This window comes from Marmota marmota, unplaced genomic scaffold (genome assembly GCF_001458135.2).
Source record: "Marmota marmota marmota unplaced genomic scaffold, marMar, whole genome shotgun sequence".
In the NCBI taxonomy this organism is placed as follows: Eukaryota; Metazoa; Chordata; class Mammalia; order Rodentia; family Sciuridae; genus Marmota; species Marmota marmota.
Window position 1 is genome coordinate 6,240,468 of NW_025999941.1, and position 14,588 is coordinate 6,255,055.

Sequence of the window (14,588 nt, forward strand, 5' to 3'; positions counted from 1 at the left end):
CTCATGCTCTTCGTCCCTACTCTGAAGAACTTGATTTTATTAAACGTTCCTTCTTTTTAACATTTATTTTGTAATAAGAAAAAAATGTTTTTAAAATAAGGAAGCTTTACACTTCCTGAACATACAGAATAAATCTTTCATGCTTCTAGGAGAGGAAAGATACAAGAAACCTCCTTGACTGCCTTCTGTTAAAAAAATCAACAGCCGATGGAAACGTCTTGGAACTCTCGTCTTGATATAGGACCTGGTGTGTCCTACCACCTTACTAGATTGCCACCGTTTCTCACCCGCAGATCTGTTATTAACCACTTATCTGTCTGAAATGCAGGGTCCATCTTCGCCTCTCCACCAGGCCAGATTTTGATCACGTGCTTGAAAAGGGTACATTCGGGGGATCTGGGAATCCCCAAAGCGTAGCGTGAAAGAGAAAGACGCCCAAACATTCACTATCTAACCCATAATGCTTTTCTCGCATTCCCGGAAGCAAGGATACAACCCTACAACACATTTTTCTGAGCAGAGGCATTTTGCCTTGAGTCTGATTGGAAGTGAGAAAGCGAGGCATCATGGGACTTCGCCCTTCTCCCAGTATGCCTGTGCATCCGGCCTCGCCCCACTCCTGGAGCCACGTCCGGAAAGTGGCAGCGGCGAGAGATGCACGTCAGCAAAGGTATGGCCAATTCCCTGCGTGCGCAGGCGTAGTGGCGCTGGCAGTACCGGAAGAACAGGGGGATGGGGCGACGGTGACGCGAATCTGTCCGCGTTGGAGGGGCAGGGCCGCAGCCAGAGTTGCCGGGGCCGCCGTGTGACGTGGCACAGCCGGAGAATTAAAGTCAGAGCCTGAGCTGCCGCGCCAGTCGCCAAGCCGGTCCTCCACCCGCTAATTCCTGTCCCGAAGCTTCACCCGTCACGCCGGCCAACGAGCGGTCCCTGTCGCCCCCTTTCTGCCTCAGGTCTTTCTTTTCCCTTGCGCTCAGTTTGTTGGGAGTGTGAAAGGAGAAGGCCCAGGGACGCCCCGACCCCTTATTCTGCCCATCGCAAGTGCCACTACCGCCATGGGCCTCACCATCTCTTCTCTGTTCTCCCGCCTCTTCGGCAAGAAGCAGATGCGTATTTTGATGGGTGAGTGAGGGACCGAAGGCCAGACCCCTGTACGGATCGGGAAGGAGGCCGGATCTTGAAGCTTGGGGCCGCCTCGGGGCCTGTTTTTTCCTCCGCCAGCTGTGGTGGGGGAGGGGTGACGGGTCGGGGGTCAGAAAGAATTCTTTTGGGGGAACAATGGCGAAAGGTGAGCGATTACCGCAGATCGGCCGCTGAAGAGGCAGGTTCAGAGCCTCGGGAAACATTTTTCTTATTCTGGACTTGATTTTCCTTGATCTAATTGAAAACCGGACTAGATTGGGTGGAGATTTGGGGAAAGCGAACGCTGGTAAGGTCCGTTCTGAGAGTGCGATTTTCTTTTCCTCTAACCTGGGTGTGGGCAGCAATTGAGAGGGAGGCTCAGCGTCTCCAGCCTTCCTCCTCCTCCTTTCCTCTTGGTGTGCACGGTCTGCGTACACCATTGGTAGGTGAGCGAGCGGCCACCGACGACTTGGTGCCGCCTGGGGCAGGAAGTGACCAGGGCCAGTGCGATGGCGAGGGGGCACCCTAGGTTTGTGGGGAGTCCGGAATCTTTAGCTCATTTTGCTAAACTTTGTCTCGCGCTGGATTCGGCTTCTTTTTTCCCCCCTTATTAATGAGCTCATTCCATGCAAACCAAGTTTAGCATGTATCTATTTCTTTTGTCTACTTTTAAGAACTCTAAATATATTTGGTTTATTATAAACTAATATCTGTCCAGCTTAAGGTTTAACACAGAAAACTTTGAGAAACTACTTTTAAAACCTGGTAAATTTTTAATACCTTAACCGAACATCATGACGTTTGATTTTAAGATAACCTTATCAAATAGTAACTACAATTTTTTTTTAATTTCTTTTCGAAACTTAAAATTTTAAAAACTACTTATTCAGAGGCTTTTTTTTTTTTTTTTTTTTGCACAGCTGAGGGAGAAGGGCTGTCACTTGGGTGATGTAAGCAACCCCTCCTTCCTAGTACTGTGAGTAGTTTCTACCTCACAACCGAATAATAGACCTGAATAATGTTAAAAGTAGCCTCTCAAGTGTGAAGCTTGTTGGTTTATTTGTTTTCTAGAGAGTGGCAGTGGGACCTATTTTTCCAGTTCTGCTATTGTGATAAGTTCAATATTTTAAGGTATATGAAAAGTTATTTTACACATTTGGTTCTTGTTTTATTTTCCTCTCAGTTTCTTTACAATCCATAAAACAATTGTTCATGATTCGTTCACAAAGACAAGTTAGTGTTTTTAAGTTTCTCATATTTCCTTTATAAGAGGACAGACTTAGAAGGGCAGGCATATTATTTAAGTTTTAAGTGGCTGAAAATTGGCAGTCAGAAAAAGAATCTGAAGTCAGTGGGAGAACTTTTGGACTATGATAAATAAAATTTCCAGCCTGTTTCTTAGAGGTTTACCTGGACGTAATTGTGTTCCTGAAAATGTAGTACATTGGTTGTTTTACTTAATGTTTATCATAAATCAGTTGCTATTTTTCCTTTCCTTGGTCTTTTGTTATGGTTAAAACTGTCAGAATGGGAAGAAGGGCAGAAATATGCTATAAACAATGTCTTCTATTTGCTTTCCCCTCTTTCCCACATAATGATCAGAAGAAAATGGAAGGGGATAAGTATTTAATTTTCTGCAAGTGATAGAAGACAGGATTTGGAATTATTTATTTTATGGTTTGCTATTCTTTTTTCATTAATTTTTCTTTTTTTCTTTTTTCTTTTTGGTAATTATAGAATTACAGAATGCCTTTGTTTATTTTTATGTAGTGCTGAGGATTGAACCCAGTGCCTCATGCATGCTAGTCAAGTGCTTGCTGCTGAGCTACAGCCCCAGTCCTATGGTTTGCTTTTCTTCTTTTGCACTTTAGTTTAGGAATAATCAGTTTTACTTGATTAAAAACACTTTTGTCAACAAGGCGAATTTTTATGGTAACTTATTAGAGTAAGTACAAACAGGGATATGTTCTCAAGAACAGGGAAAGGAGGTGGTTTAAAAGTTTGATAAGTCTTAGGTTTTTCTTTGTGGCTTTAAGAGTGACAGCATAAATAGTAGGTCACAAAATGTATTAAAAGCAGTTAGCTAATGTGTCTGTTTTGCCAGGCTACTGTGGAAAAGATGTAAATTTAATTCCTGCCTTTACTGCTGTCCCAAAAGTTCAAGTTATTGAAAAAAATCAGTGTTGGAAGATAAGGCTGGTAGTTAACTGTAATTAGAAATAAAAAGCCAACACTCTCAAATTTAAAGTCTTTTGGACTCTTGAAGGACAGAAACTATGTAGTATTTATAAGGGCTAATTACTCATGTTTTGCTATTAAGTTTAAATTCAAGGGCAGCCAGATATCATCCGAGTTCTTATACAGCTGGAGTTAGAAAGCAGTTAGCCTTACATTAACTTATTTTAAGTAGATATCCATATCTTGGTCTGTGATAAAATGTTAGTTTTAATAAGGGAATCTGTGAATTTTTGTTTATATCTGAATATGCTCATGGGTTCTGCAGAGGATAGTTATTCTCACCTCTTTTACTTTGAATTTTTGAGTTTTTAACCTGTTGAAAAGGATCGAAAAGTATTGCTTTAAAAGTTTGCTAATACCATTGTAGTCTGTATTGCCTTGAATGTTACTGTGGTTCTTTGGGACCAGAGAGGTTCAAGAGGAAGGATCTTTTATTTGCCAAGTTTAAGAAATACTAGCAATATTTTATGTGGGTCTTCAAACTAAAAGTGGTGTTTCATATTTTTCAGCATATTTCGTAAATCCATTTATTATGTAGTTTTTTTGCACTGATTAAAAAATATGTCCTGTTTGTGAAATTTAGACAACATGTGAAAGAATAAAGTAATAATTGCTTGTAATTACTATTTCACTATTATTTGCCATCTTTACTCTCATGTTTTAAAAGTTCCAAAGTAGCTATATCATTTTTCAGTTCTAAAATTGAGTTGTGATAGTTTTTGTTCTCATTTTTAACTTATCCTTATTGCAAGCATTTTCTCATGTCATTAGTTGAAAACATAATTACTAGCCCTTTAAATTTTTTTTGTAAAGGGGCCTGGGCTGGGGATGTAGCTCAATGGTAGAGTACATGCCTAGCATGCCTGCAGTCCTGGATTTGAGTCCCAGCACTGCAAAATAAAATAAGGCCTTTCTGATTAGTTATGAGAGTATAGGAATTTTTCAAAATCTGAAAGGGAAAAAAATCAAGTTTCATGTTACTAGAAGTTGATAGATACAGCCATACCTAGATACATCTGCATTACAACAAAGTGTGGCTAACACTGACTTTTATGATATGTTTCTAATTAACCTGATAAATCAAGTGCAAATGTTCCTGAACTGTTAAGTAGAAGCAAAACTTACACTCACTGTACTTTTTCATAGCTGGTAGCCTCAGTTTCTGTTTGAATGGTCAAACAGATAATATTAAGGTACATTACATCCTCCAGAAAAATTTAAAGGCAGAATGGCAGTATTTATAAACAATACTTTAGCACTCTGGTGTCAGGATTAGGTTGTTTGTCTTTTTATTTTTTTAAGTTGTAATATTTATGTACCATAAAATTTACGGTTTTTAGTATATTTGTATTTTGTAGCCATCACCACTCTCTAATTCCAGAATATTTTCATCATTCCAAAAAAGAAATCTATACCCTTTAGCAGACATTTCCATTCTCCTCTTCCCATTCTCTGGCAGTCTCTAATCTACTTTATTAATTTATTTAAAAAAAAATTTGGAGGTGGGGGGCTGGAGTTGCGGCTCAGCTGTAGAGTGCTTGCCTAGTGCGTGTGAGGCCCTGGGTTCGATCCTCAGCACCACATTAAAGTAAATTTTAAAAAGGTATTATTGACAACTACAATTAAAAAATAAATATTAAAAAAATTTGTAGTTGTAGATGAATAGAATGCCTTTATTTATTTTTTTATGCAGTTCTGAGGATTGAACTCAGTGCCCCACACATGCTAGGCAAATGCTCTGCCATTGAGCTAAAGTCCAGCCTCTCTAATCTACTTTATTTTTGTGTTTGTCTATTCTGAACATTTTATACCATGGAATCATGTAATATGTAGCCCTTTGTGTGGCTTTTTTCGCTTGGAATGATGTTTTCAAAGTTCTTGTTGTAGCATGTATTTGTACTTCATGCCTTTTTTATTTTATTTATTTTACTTTTTAAATATTTATTTTTTAGTTGTAGTTGGACACAATACCTTTGTTTTATTTATTTATTTTTATGTGGTGCTGAGGATCGAACCCAGGGCCTCACACTTGCTAGGCGAGTGCTCTACCGCTGAGCCACAACCTCAGCCCTTCATGCCTTTTTTAAATGGCCAAATAGTAATTCCATTGTATGACACCTATAACACATTTTGTTTCTCCTTTCATTAGTTGATGTAAATTTGGGCATTTGTACTTACTGGTCTCATAAATAATGGCATTATGATATTATGAACATATGTGACAAGTTTGTTTTGGTGGGCACATATTTTAATTCTCAGGTAAAAACCTAGGAGTGCAATTTGGGGGTCATATGATAATCGTTTAACATTTTGGGGAACTGACAAATTGTTTTCAAAAGCAGTGTGTCATTCACATTCCCACTAGCAACATTTGAAGGTTCTAATTCTACAGAATACCTAGGGTTTTGAACACCTGCTGTTTTACTTCTGGGATTCTGGGGACATTTCTGAACTTAAGATGCCTAGTCTGAAAAATGGAAGGTTAATTTAAGGATGTAAGTGTCAAAAATATGGACCTGGTACTGTGCTTGGAACACAGTAACTCTCAATTTTAAATGATTATTTTAAAATTATGGTGTATTTCAAACTTTTTACGAAAATTTGAAGTGGAAAATGAAATTAAAAGGAAAACAAAATTTGAAAGAGAAAGGAAAACATGAAGGAAAATAATTTTTCCCATCTGGAAAGGGTTTTTTTCTGTACTTTTTTTTTTTCCTTTCAAAGTTGATATAATTGCATCTGCCTTCTTTTTAAAAATATTTTTATTTAGTTGTAGAAGGACACATTAACTTATTTTGTTTAAAATTTTTATGTGGTGCTGAGGATTGAACCCAGTGCCTCACACATGCGAGGCAAGTGCTCTATCACTGAGCATCACATCCCCAACCCTGCATCGGCCTTCTTTAACTTGAAATATAAGAATTTCTGACTGCTGTAAGTTGGTAGGCATACTTTTTAATGATTGGCAAAGGTTACTGAAGTAGTTTTGCTTGGAATATTAACACTTTGATCAAAGTACAGGCCTAGTTAAGAATAAGTAGTGATTCCAGCATATCTTCCAATACATTGACCTGTTTATAATAGTGGAGGGGAGGGAAAACTTACTGAATTGTACAGATTATTCTTCCCTTGGTTATTTGAGAATTGGTTATAGTTTCACTTTGTGGAAAAAATCTATTGCCAAATATTGAAACATAAGGAAATACATATTAAGAAATGACTAAAGTGGGACCAGCGTTGTGGCTCAGTGGTGGAGCGCTTGCCTAGCATGCTTGAGGCACTGGGTTCAGTCCCCAGCACCACATAAAAATAAAACCAAATAAAATAAAGGTGTTGTGTTCATCTACTACTAATATATATATTTAAAAAAAATAGAAATTTCTAAAGTGGCACAAAATTGTTAGACCAATAAGTTTTTGTGTAAAGAACTATATAATGAGTTTTAAGTTGATGATGGTGTGTTCCTACAATTTGTGCATCTTAAAGCTCACAATAGAAATGCCTTTTTTTTTTTGAGTTGTTGACAGACCTTAATAATTTTATTTACTTATATGCAGTGCTGAGAATTGAATCCAGTGCCTCACACATGCTATGCAAGTGCACTACTGCTGAGCCACAACCCCAGCCTTTAAAAAACAAAACAAATAAAAAACAACTCTTGGTTTGTATTTATACAGCACCATTATTTTGGATACAATTGAGAAGATATCTTTTATGTGGCTATGAGCTATTAAAACTGTAGTTTGGGCTGGGGATGTGGCTCAAGCGGTAGTGCGCTCGCCTGGCATGCATGCGGCCCGGGTTCGATCCTCAGCACCACATACAAACAAAGATGTTGTGTCCGCCGATAACTAAAAAATAAATATTAAAATTCTCTCTCTCTGTCTCTCTAAAACAAAAACAAAACAACAACAAAAAAACTGTAGTTTGGGAGGCAGTTTTGTGGTGCTATAGATCAGACCCGGGGCTTAATGCATGCTGATGTGCTCTGCCACTGATCTATGTCCCCAGCCCTGTTGTCTGGTAGTTTGTTTTGTTTGTTATGCTGCTGGGAACCAAACCCAGGGCTTCTTGAATACTAGGCAAGCTTTCTACCACCTAGCTACAGCCCTAACCCCTTGTAATTTTCATGTAAAAAATAATTTGTGGGTGCTTAAAAGGTCTTTCTGATTGCATTATTTTGTAAATGCTTCCCTGAAAAATAAAAGTTCTTATTGAAGGCTATAAAGCAGTCATCTTCAAAAGGATGCTTCAGGAAATGTAAACAGTTCAACATTTTGATAAAAGAATTTTATTTATTTATTTATTTTTTTAATGAAAGCCATACTTGCTAATCAGGTTAAAAAAGACTCTGCGGGCTGCTGTTGTAGTTAAGTGGTAGAGTGTTTGCCTAGCATGTGTGAGGCATGGGTTTGATCCTTGGTGCCACATAAAAAATAAAAAAAGACTTACCGTTATAAAACTTATTAAAAGAATAATTGGAATACTTGTGTCTTTTTTTATAACTTAAAATAATTATTTAATCATGATTCATCTTGGACTTTATGCATTCTTAGTATTTTTTGATTTATATTTTATTTTTATTTTATTGGTGTGATACTGGGAATTAAACCCAGGAGTGCTCTACCATTGAACTGCATCTCCAGTCCTTCTCATTTATTTTAAGACAGGGTCTTGTTAATTTGCTTAGGCAGTTTAAACTGGCAGTCCTCTTGCTCAGCTTCCTCACTTGCTGGAAATGCAAGCATGGGCCACCATGCCTGGCTTTTACATTGTTTTTAAAAGGTGGAATGAGGTCTTGCTGGACCTCCAATGAGGATTGGTCAGTTCTCAGTATATGATTTGAGTGCTTTTGTTTTTCATTTTCCTTTTTCCTAACCAGCATTTCAGTTTCAGTTCTGACTTGGCTTAATTGTGTTTGGATTTTAAGGTGATTTTGTTGTTGTTGTTTTCTTAAAAATATCTTATTCTCTCAAGAGAGATAGCATTGTAGAAAAATTAAAAGATTTGGTTGTTTTACACGCCTTCCTTTTGTGTGTGTTTTTACTGAAGATGTCAGATTTTACAGTAGTGTCTTCTCTTTGCTAATTATTCAAATTGTTTTCTTATTTATTTTTTGTGGTGCTGGGGATTAAACCCATGGCCTTGCACATGGTAGGCACTTTTCTACCATTGAGTTATATCCCATGCTTTCCTGATTTTTTTTTTTTAACACAATACTTTTATTTTATTGTTGTATTTTATGTGATGCCGGGGATTGAACCCAGTGCCTCACACATGCTAGGCAAGATCTCTACCACTGAGCCACAACCCTGGCCCCAAAGAGCACTTTATTTTTATTTTTGGTGTGTGTTGGGGATTGAACCAAGGGCCTTGTGCATGCAAGGCAAGCACTCTACCAACTGAGCAATAGTCCTCACCCTCTACTGATCTTTTTGTTACTGTTTCATATTCAAAAATAAAACTTTGTATAGTAGTTCTTATGCCCAAGAATGAAGGCTTGGGGTGGATGACTCAGTGTACTGTATGTGTCATAGAATTTTAGAAAGAATAAACCTGTGATCTAGTATAAAAGGGGGAAAAGGATTTGATTAGAGGGCACAGGTATAAGAAGTCATAGAGGCTAGAGCATGAAGGGAAATCTTAAAGTAGGGTAGAGAATAGGAAGGATTAGGTGGGATAAGTCTGAATTACTATATAGTCTTCATTTTGGACAAACTGATAAAAATTAAACTTACTGCACAGGAATGAAAACAAGATAATTGAGATGATTTCAGTTTTTTTTTTTTATATAAAACTTACTGTCATTGCTTTCATGTGCTAAATTATGCTTTGATGTAAATATATAGAATGTGTCCTTTCTGCAATCAGTACTCAGTTGATTTTTAAATAATATATATTTTTAGTTGTAGATGGACAGAATACCTTTATTTAATTTATTTTTTTTATGTGGTGCCAGGAATCAAACCCAGTGCCTCACACAAGCACTCTACCACAGAGCCACAAACCCGGCCCCTCAATTAATTTTTTAAAAAATATGTCATAAAAATAAATGAGGCTGCTAAAAGTGATGTTCTTAGAAAATTGAGACATTCAGTGAGGTTATTAGATATTGGTCTTTGATTTATGAGGGCTTTTGCAAACAATATAGAATATACAGATTTTGAGAGAGTCATACTTGAAAGGACTTAATTTGTTCTTCCCTATCATTGTAATAAGTTTATCATTTTCCAATGTGGATTTTTTCTCTATAGCAAGTACATTCCTCCCTACTTACACCTTAGCTTCAATTGAATTGTTTTAAGAAGAAAGACTTGATTTATATTGGAGAACCATTTTTACAATACAAATTAAGCCAGAGTTTGGTTCTTTTTTTTTTTTTAAGAGAGAGAATTTTAATATTTATTTTTTAGTTTTTTAGCGGACACAACATCTTTGTTTGTTTTTTGTATGTGGTGCTGAGGATCGAACCCGGGCCGCACGCATGCCAGGCGAGCGCGCTACCGCTTGAGCCACATCCCAAGCCCCAGACTTTGGTTCTTATTTGTGCATATTTGATGTTGAAATGGATGAGGTAGGGGTATATTTAGCCTTTTCTTCATTTATTATTATAAGGAGACCAAGACACTGTTACCTATATTTTCTCCTTAACATCAAGTCATTTTGCTTAAAATATGCTCTATAGATTTTGTTATTATTCTGTGTTCTCTGATTCATCTTCTAATTTGTTTTTGTTTTTTAGTTTTTTTTAGTACCAGGTATTGAACCTTTTATTTTATTTTGAGAACAGGGTCTCATTAAAGTTGCCTAGGGCCTCATTAAGTTGCTGAGGCTGACCTTGAACTTGTGATCCTTCTGCCTCAAACTCCCAAGTTGCAAGGATTACAGGTGTGTGCCTCTAAGAGGGTGGGTGATAGACAGGTTCTGAGATGTGCACCTGTAATCACAGCTCCTTGGGAGGATGAGATTGGAAGATTTTAACTTTGAGGCTGGCCTCAGCGATTTAGTGAGGCCCTGTTTCAAAATAAAAGGGACTGAGAGAGGATGTACTTAGTGGTAAAACACCCCTAGGTTTAATCCCCAGTACCACAAAAAAATAAAATAAAAAATAAAAATCATTTAACCTAGGGCTGAGTATATGGCTCACTGCAGAGTGCTTACCTATCAAGTTTGTGGCAGAACCAAAGATTAGATTCTGAGTCAACCAGGTATTCTTTTCCTTTTGCTACTTTATGCTGTCTTGATAGGTCTAGAAAGAAAAATAGAAAGGCTTCTAGTATATTCCCTTTGGGAATCAGAAGTGAGGTGATTTTTGTTTCTAACTCAGATTTGTGCCGTGAACAGTCAACTTTTACTTTCAAATTAATAAGTCATTATAAAATTATTTCTTTGTATGCTTTTGGTCTAGATTTTAAATCTGTAATGTCTTCTTCTAGTTGGATTGGATGCTGCTGGCAAGACGACCATTCTGTATAAATTGAAGTTAGGGGAGATAGTCACCACCATTCCTACCATTGGTAAGAAAGTTTACTGTTGACTTTAACTTACATCTTAATGGGAAAAAAGGCAGAATCTGTGTTTTTGTTAAAACTTGATGATTTTCTTGATAGGATAACTAAGATATTCCATAGTAAAGGAGTTTATTTTAACAATGCATTATGCACAGCATTTTTGTTTTTCCTTGTAGGTTTTAATGTGGAAACAGTAGAGTATAAGAACATTTGTTTCACAGTATGGGATGTTGGTGGTCAAGATAAAATTAGGCCTCTCTGGAGGCATTACTTCCAGAATACCCAGGTAAGAATGGTATAAAAAAAATTTAAGACCTTTTTTATAGGTTTCATGTAATGAATTTTACATTAATATCTAGTGTTTACTTGGAGGTTGGTGTGTACCATATGAGTTGACCTTATTACTACTCCCATATTCTTTAGTGGACTTTCATTCATGCCTTTGAAAGCTAAACTACCTGTGGTAAGAGTTAGCTAACCCAGTAAGATTTTGAAAGATGAGGTGGGATGGGTGCAGATGTGGTTTTCAAGAATGAGGTACCAGAAGATCTCAGACTATCTCCCAAATTAACAAATGAATTACAACTTCCACAGAGACCAGTGGAATATGGCCTTGAAATCACCTCTTCAAAACCCCCTGTCCTGCTGATGGGCAGAATCACAGCCTCTGGGACAGGAGTCTCCTGTGTTTCTCCTTTGCTAGCAAAGAAGAAAAAAAAAAAACTTCTTTTTCTCAAAAAAAAAAAGCATGAATTAGGTCTCTCATTGTTAGTTTAGAAAGAAAAGTATGTGTAAATTTTTATCGTAGTGGTTTCTAATAAATGTAAGATAATGATAGACCTTCTCAAGTAGCCCAGTGTTTGTTACTTTATTTAAAATTTATCTTAAAATATTTAAGATAAATGTTATGTTGACTTGTAAGATAATTTTATTAGTGTCATATAGTATATATAATACTGGCATGGAAGAGACTTTAGTGATCCTGTAGATTAGGAGTTCTCAAATTTAGCTGCATATGATAATCACCTAAGGAGCTCTCAAAATCCAGAAGCCTCAATCATATCAAAATACCACTTGAATCAGAATCTCTGAGCAAGTAACTAAGCATCATTAGCATTTCTAAAACATGAATGTGCATATGAATTACCTGGATATTTGTCAAAAATACATATTGGTTAAACAGAGCCAGGCCTGGGGTTCTAGCAAGTTCTCTGGTGATGCTGATTTTGGATCTTACAACAGTCATACTAACACTTTTGGGCTGTAAGTAAGGCTCTCTTCCTTGTCCTCTACTCATTAGATAAATGTCAGTAGCAGCTGTCTCACTGAATTTTGACAATCCAAAATTTGGAAAATAGTCCCTGGGAGCAAAATTGCTTCTCAGTGAGAACCACTGTTGTAGTTTAAATCTCATGAGGAAATTAAAACTTGAAATGACTTCAAGATTGGAGAGTTCTTTGCTTAATCTAGTCCCGATTCTGCTGTCTCTTCTACTCATTAGTTTTTTTTTATTACTGAAGTTGATAATTTTAAAAAATTAAAGTGTGATGGGGCTGGGATTGTGGTAGAGCACTCCCCTAGCATGGGCGGGACCCAGGTTCGATCCTCAGCACCACATAAAAATAAAGGCATTGTGTTGTGTCCATTTACACCTAAGAAATAAATATTAAAAAAAATTAAAGTGTGATATTAAAAGTACTGATATGTTTTAAATTTGTAACGTTAGACTTGCTCTCCAACGTTTAAAATATTGCATGCAAATGAGATATAATGCCACCAGAGGGCAGTGAATATCCCAGGTGAGAGGTTGGAACAAACCTAGTATAAGTAGTAGGTCAAAATAAGAAAATGGGATACTTTCTTATTTAAAAACAAGAATGTGTATGTCATTAAAATAGCTTTGCTTATCAAAGTTGCCATACTTTAAAAAACTTTATTTAGCATAATAAATTCCCATTATTACAATTTTAGTTGTTGGATATAGTCAATATTGTTTAACCGATAGTCATGTTTAGTGAACCCCAATCCCCTGAATTATTTAAAAATGAGTCTTAGCGTTTCATTTAGGGAGTTTTTGTTTTTGTTTTGGGAGTTTGTTTTTGTACTGAGATTGAAGCCAGGGGTGCTTTATAACTGGGTTACATTCCCAGCCCTTTTTTAAAAAATTTGAGATAGGGTCTCTGGATAAATTGCCCAGGTTGCCCTTGAACTTATGATGATCTTGCCTCTGCCTCCCAAGTTGTTTGGATTACAGGTGCCACCACTGGGCCTGGCTAGGGAGCATATTTTTGAAGTAAAGTTAAGCATCATGTAAAACCTTATAATTCTTGATCCACCAGTAACCATGGTTTTATCTCTGGATTTACTTACAACACTTTGTAAGAATTTTTGAGTTTTAAATTTTAGATTAGCTCCATTCCTGGCCTTCACGCCACCCTAGAATTAAAATCCCAAGTATTTCTTCCTAGGGAATTCATATCTGCTGGAGAAAGTCTTAGGTGTCACCTGATGTAATCACAGTTAAGCTCTTAGCTTGCATTTCTAGCATTCCTGATCAGTTTTTCTCAGTGGTAGTGCACTTGCCTGGCATGTGTGAGGCGCTGGGTTTGATTCTCAGTACCACATATAAATACATAAATAAAATAAAGGTCTATTAACAACTAAAAAAATATTTAAGTAAAAAGAGGGCTGGGTTGTGGCGCAGTAGTGTAGAGTGCTTGCGTAGCATGTGTGAGGCACTGGATTTGATCTTTAGCACCACAAAACAAATAAATAAATAAAGGTATTGTGTCCATCTACAACTAAAAAAATAAGGAGAAAGAAAAAAGAAAAGTAAAAAGGGCTGGAGTGTAGCTTAATGGTAGAGCCCCCTAGGTTCAATCCCCCATTACCAAAAAAAAAAAAAAAAACATAAATAAAATACTTTAGAAGGTAGGGTTGTAGGAAGAAAAATATTAAAAAGCAGTGAATCACATTAGCAAAATACCAATAGATTTTACCAAAGCTATTAAATTAATCTGTCCCTGCTTTTCTGGCTGAGAATTTCATACTTTCCCATATGAAAGTTGTTTTAATGTTTTGAGGTACTGGATTAAACCCAGAGCTGCTTTATCACTGTGCCACATCCCCAGCCCTTTGTATTTTTTATTTTGAGACAGGATCTTGCTAAGTTATTTAGGGCCTTTCTAAATTGCTGAGGCTAGCCTCAAACTTACAATCCTCTGCTTCAGCCTACCAAGTTGTTGGGATTACACCATGACTGGCTTCCATTTGAAATTTTTTCAAAAAGTCTTAATTCAAATTATTGCCTCCAAATGGTATCTCTTTTGTAGTACAGAATTATTATATTTGTAACTATCTTTAGAGACTGTCACTACTGAGACCCTGCTTCAAAATAAAAACAGCTTGTGATGTAGCTTGGTGGTAGATCACCCTGAGGTACTGCCGAAAAAAAAAAAAAAAAATCACTACCTTCCTTTTTTGTTAAGAATTTCTTATTTGCACAGGGCACAGTTGTGCACCCCTGTAATCCCAGTGGCTCCAAAGGCTGAAACAGGAGGACTGAAATTTTAAAGCCAGCCTCAGCAATTGAGCGAGGCCCTAAGCAACTTAGTGAGATCTTGTCTGTCAGTAAAATGTTTTTAAAAGGCTGGATATGTGGCTTATGGTTAAGTACCCTTGGGTTCAATACCCAGACCAAAAAAAAAAAAAAAAAAT

At 36.9% G+C, this 14,588-nt stretch overlaps 1 protein-coding gene across 1 annotated transcript in view; it reads left to right on the forward strand.

The window, feature by feature from the left end:
• The first annotated feature begins 735 nt into the window (after nucleotides 1-735).
• Arf4 (ADP ribosylation factor 4) overlaps nucleotides 736-14,588 on the forward strand; it is a 19,264-nt gene continuing 5,411 nt past the window's right edge. Inside the window, exons 1-3 of the mRNA XM_015494400.2 lie at nucleotides 736-1,122; nucleotides 10,797-10,877; nucleotides 11,048-11,157. Of these exons, the coding sequence (XP_015349886.1) occupies nucleotides 1,056-1,122; nucleotides 10,797-10,877; nucleotides 11,048-11,157 (258 nt within the window). The 5' untranslated portion in view covers nucleotides 736-1,055. The remainder of the gene's footprint in view (nucleotides 1,123-10,796; nucleotides 10,878-11,047; nucleotides 11,158-14,588) is intronic.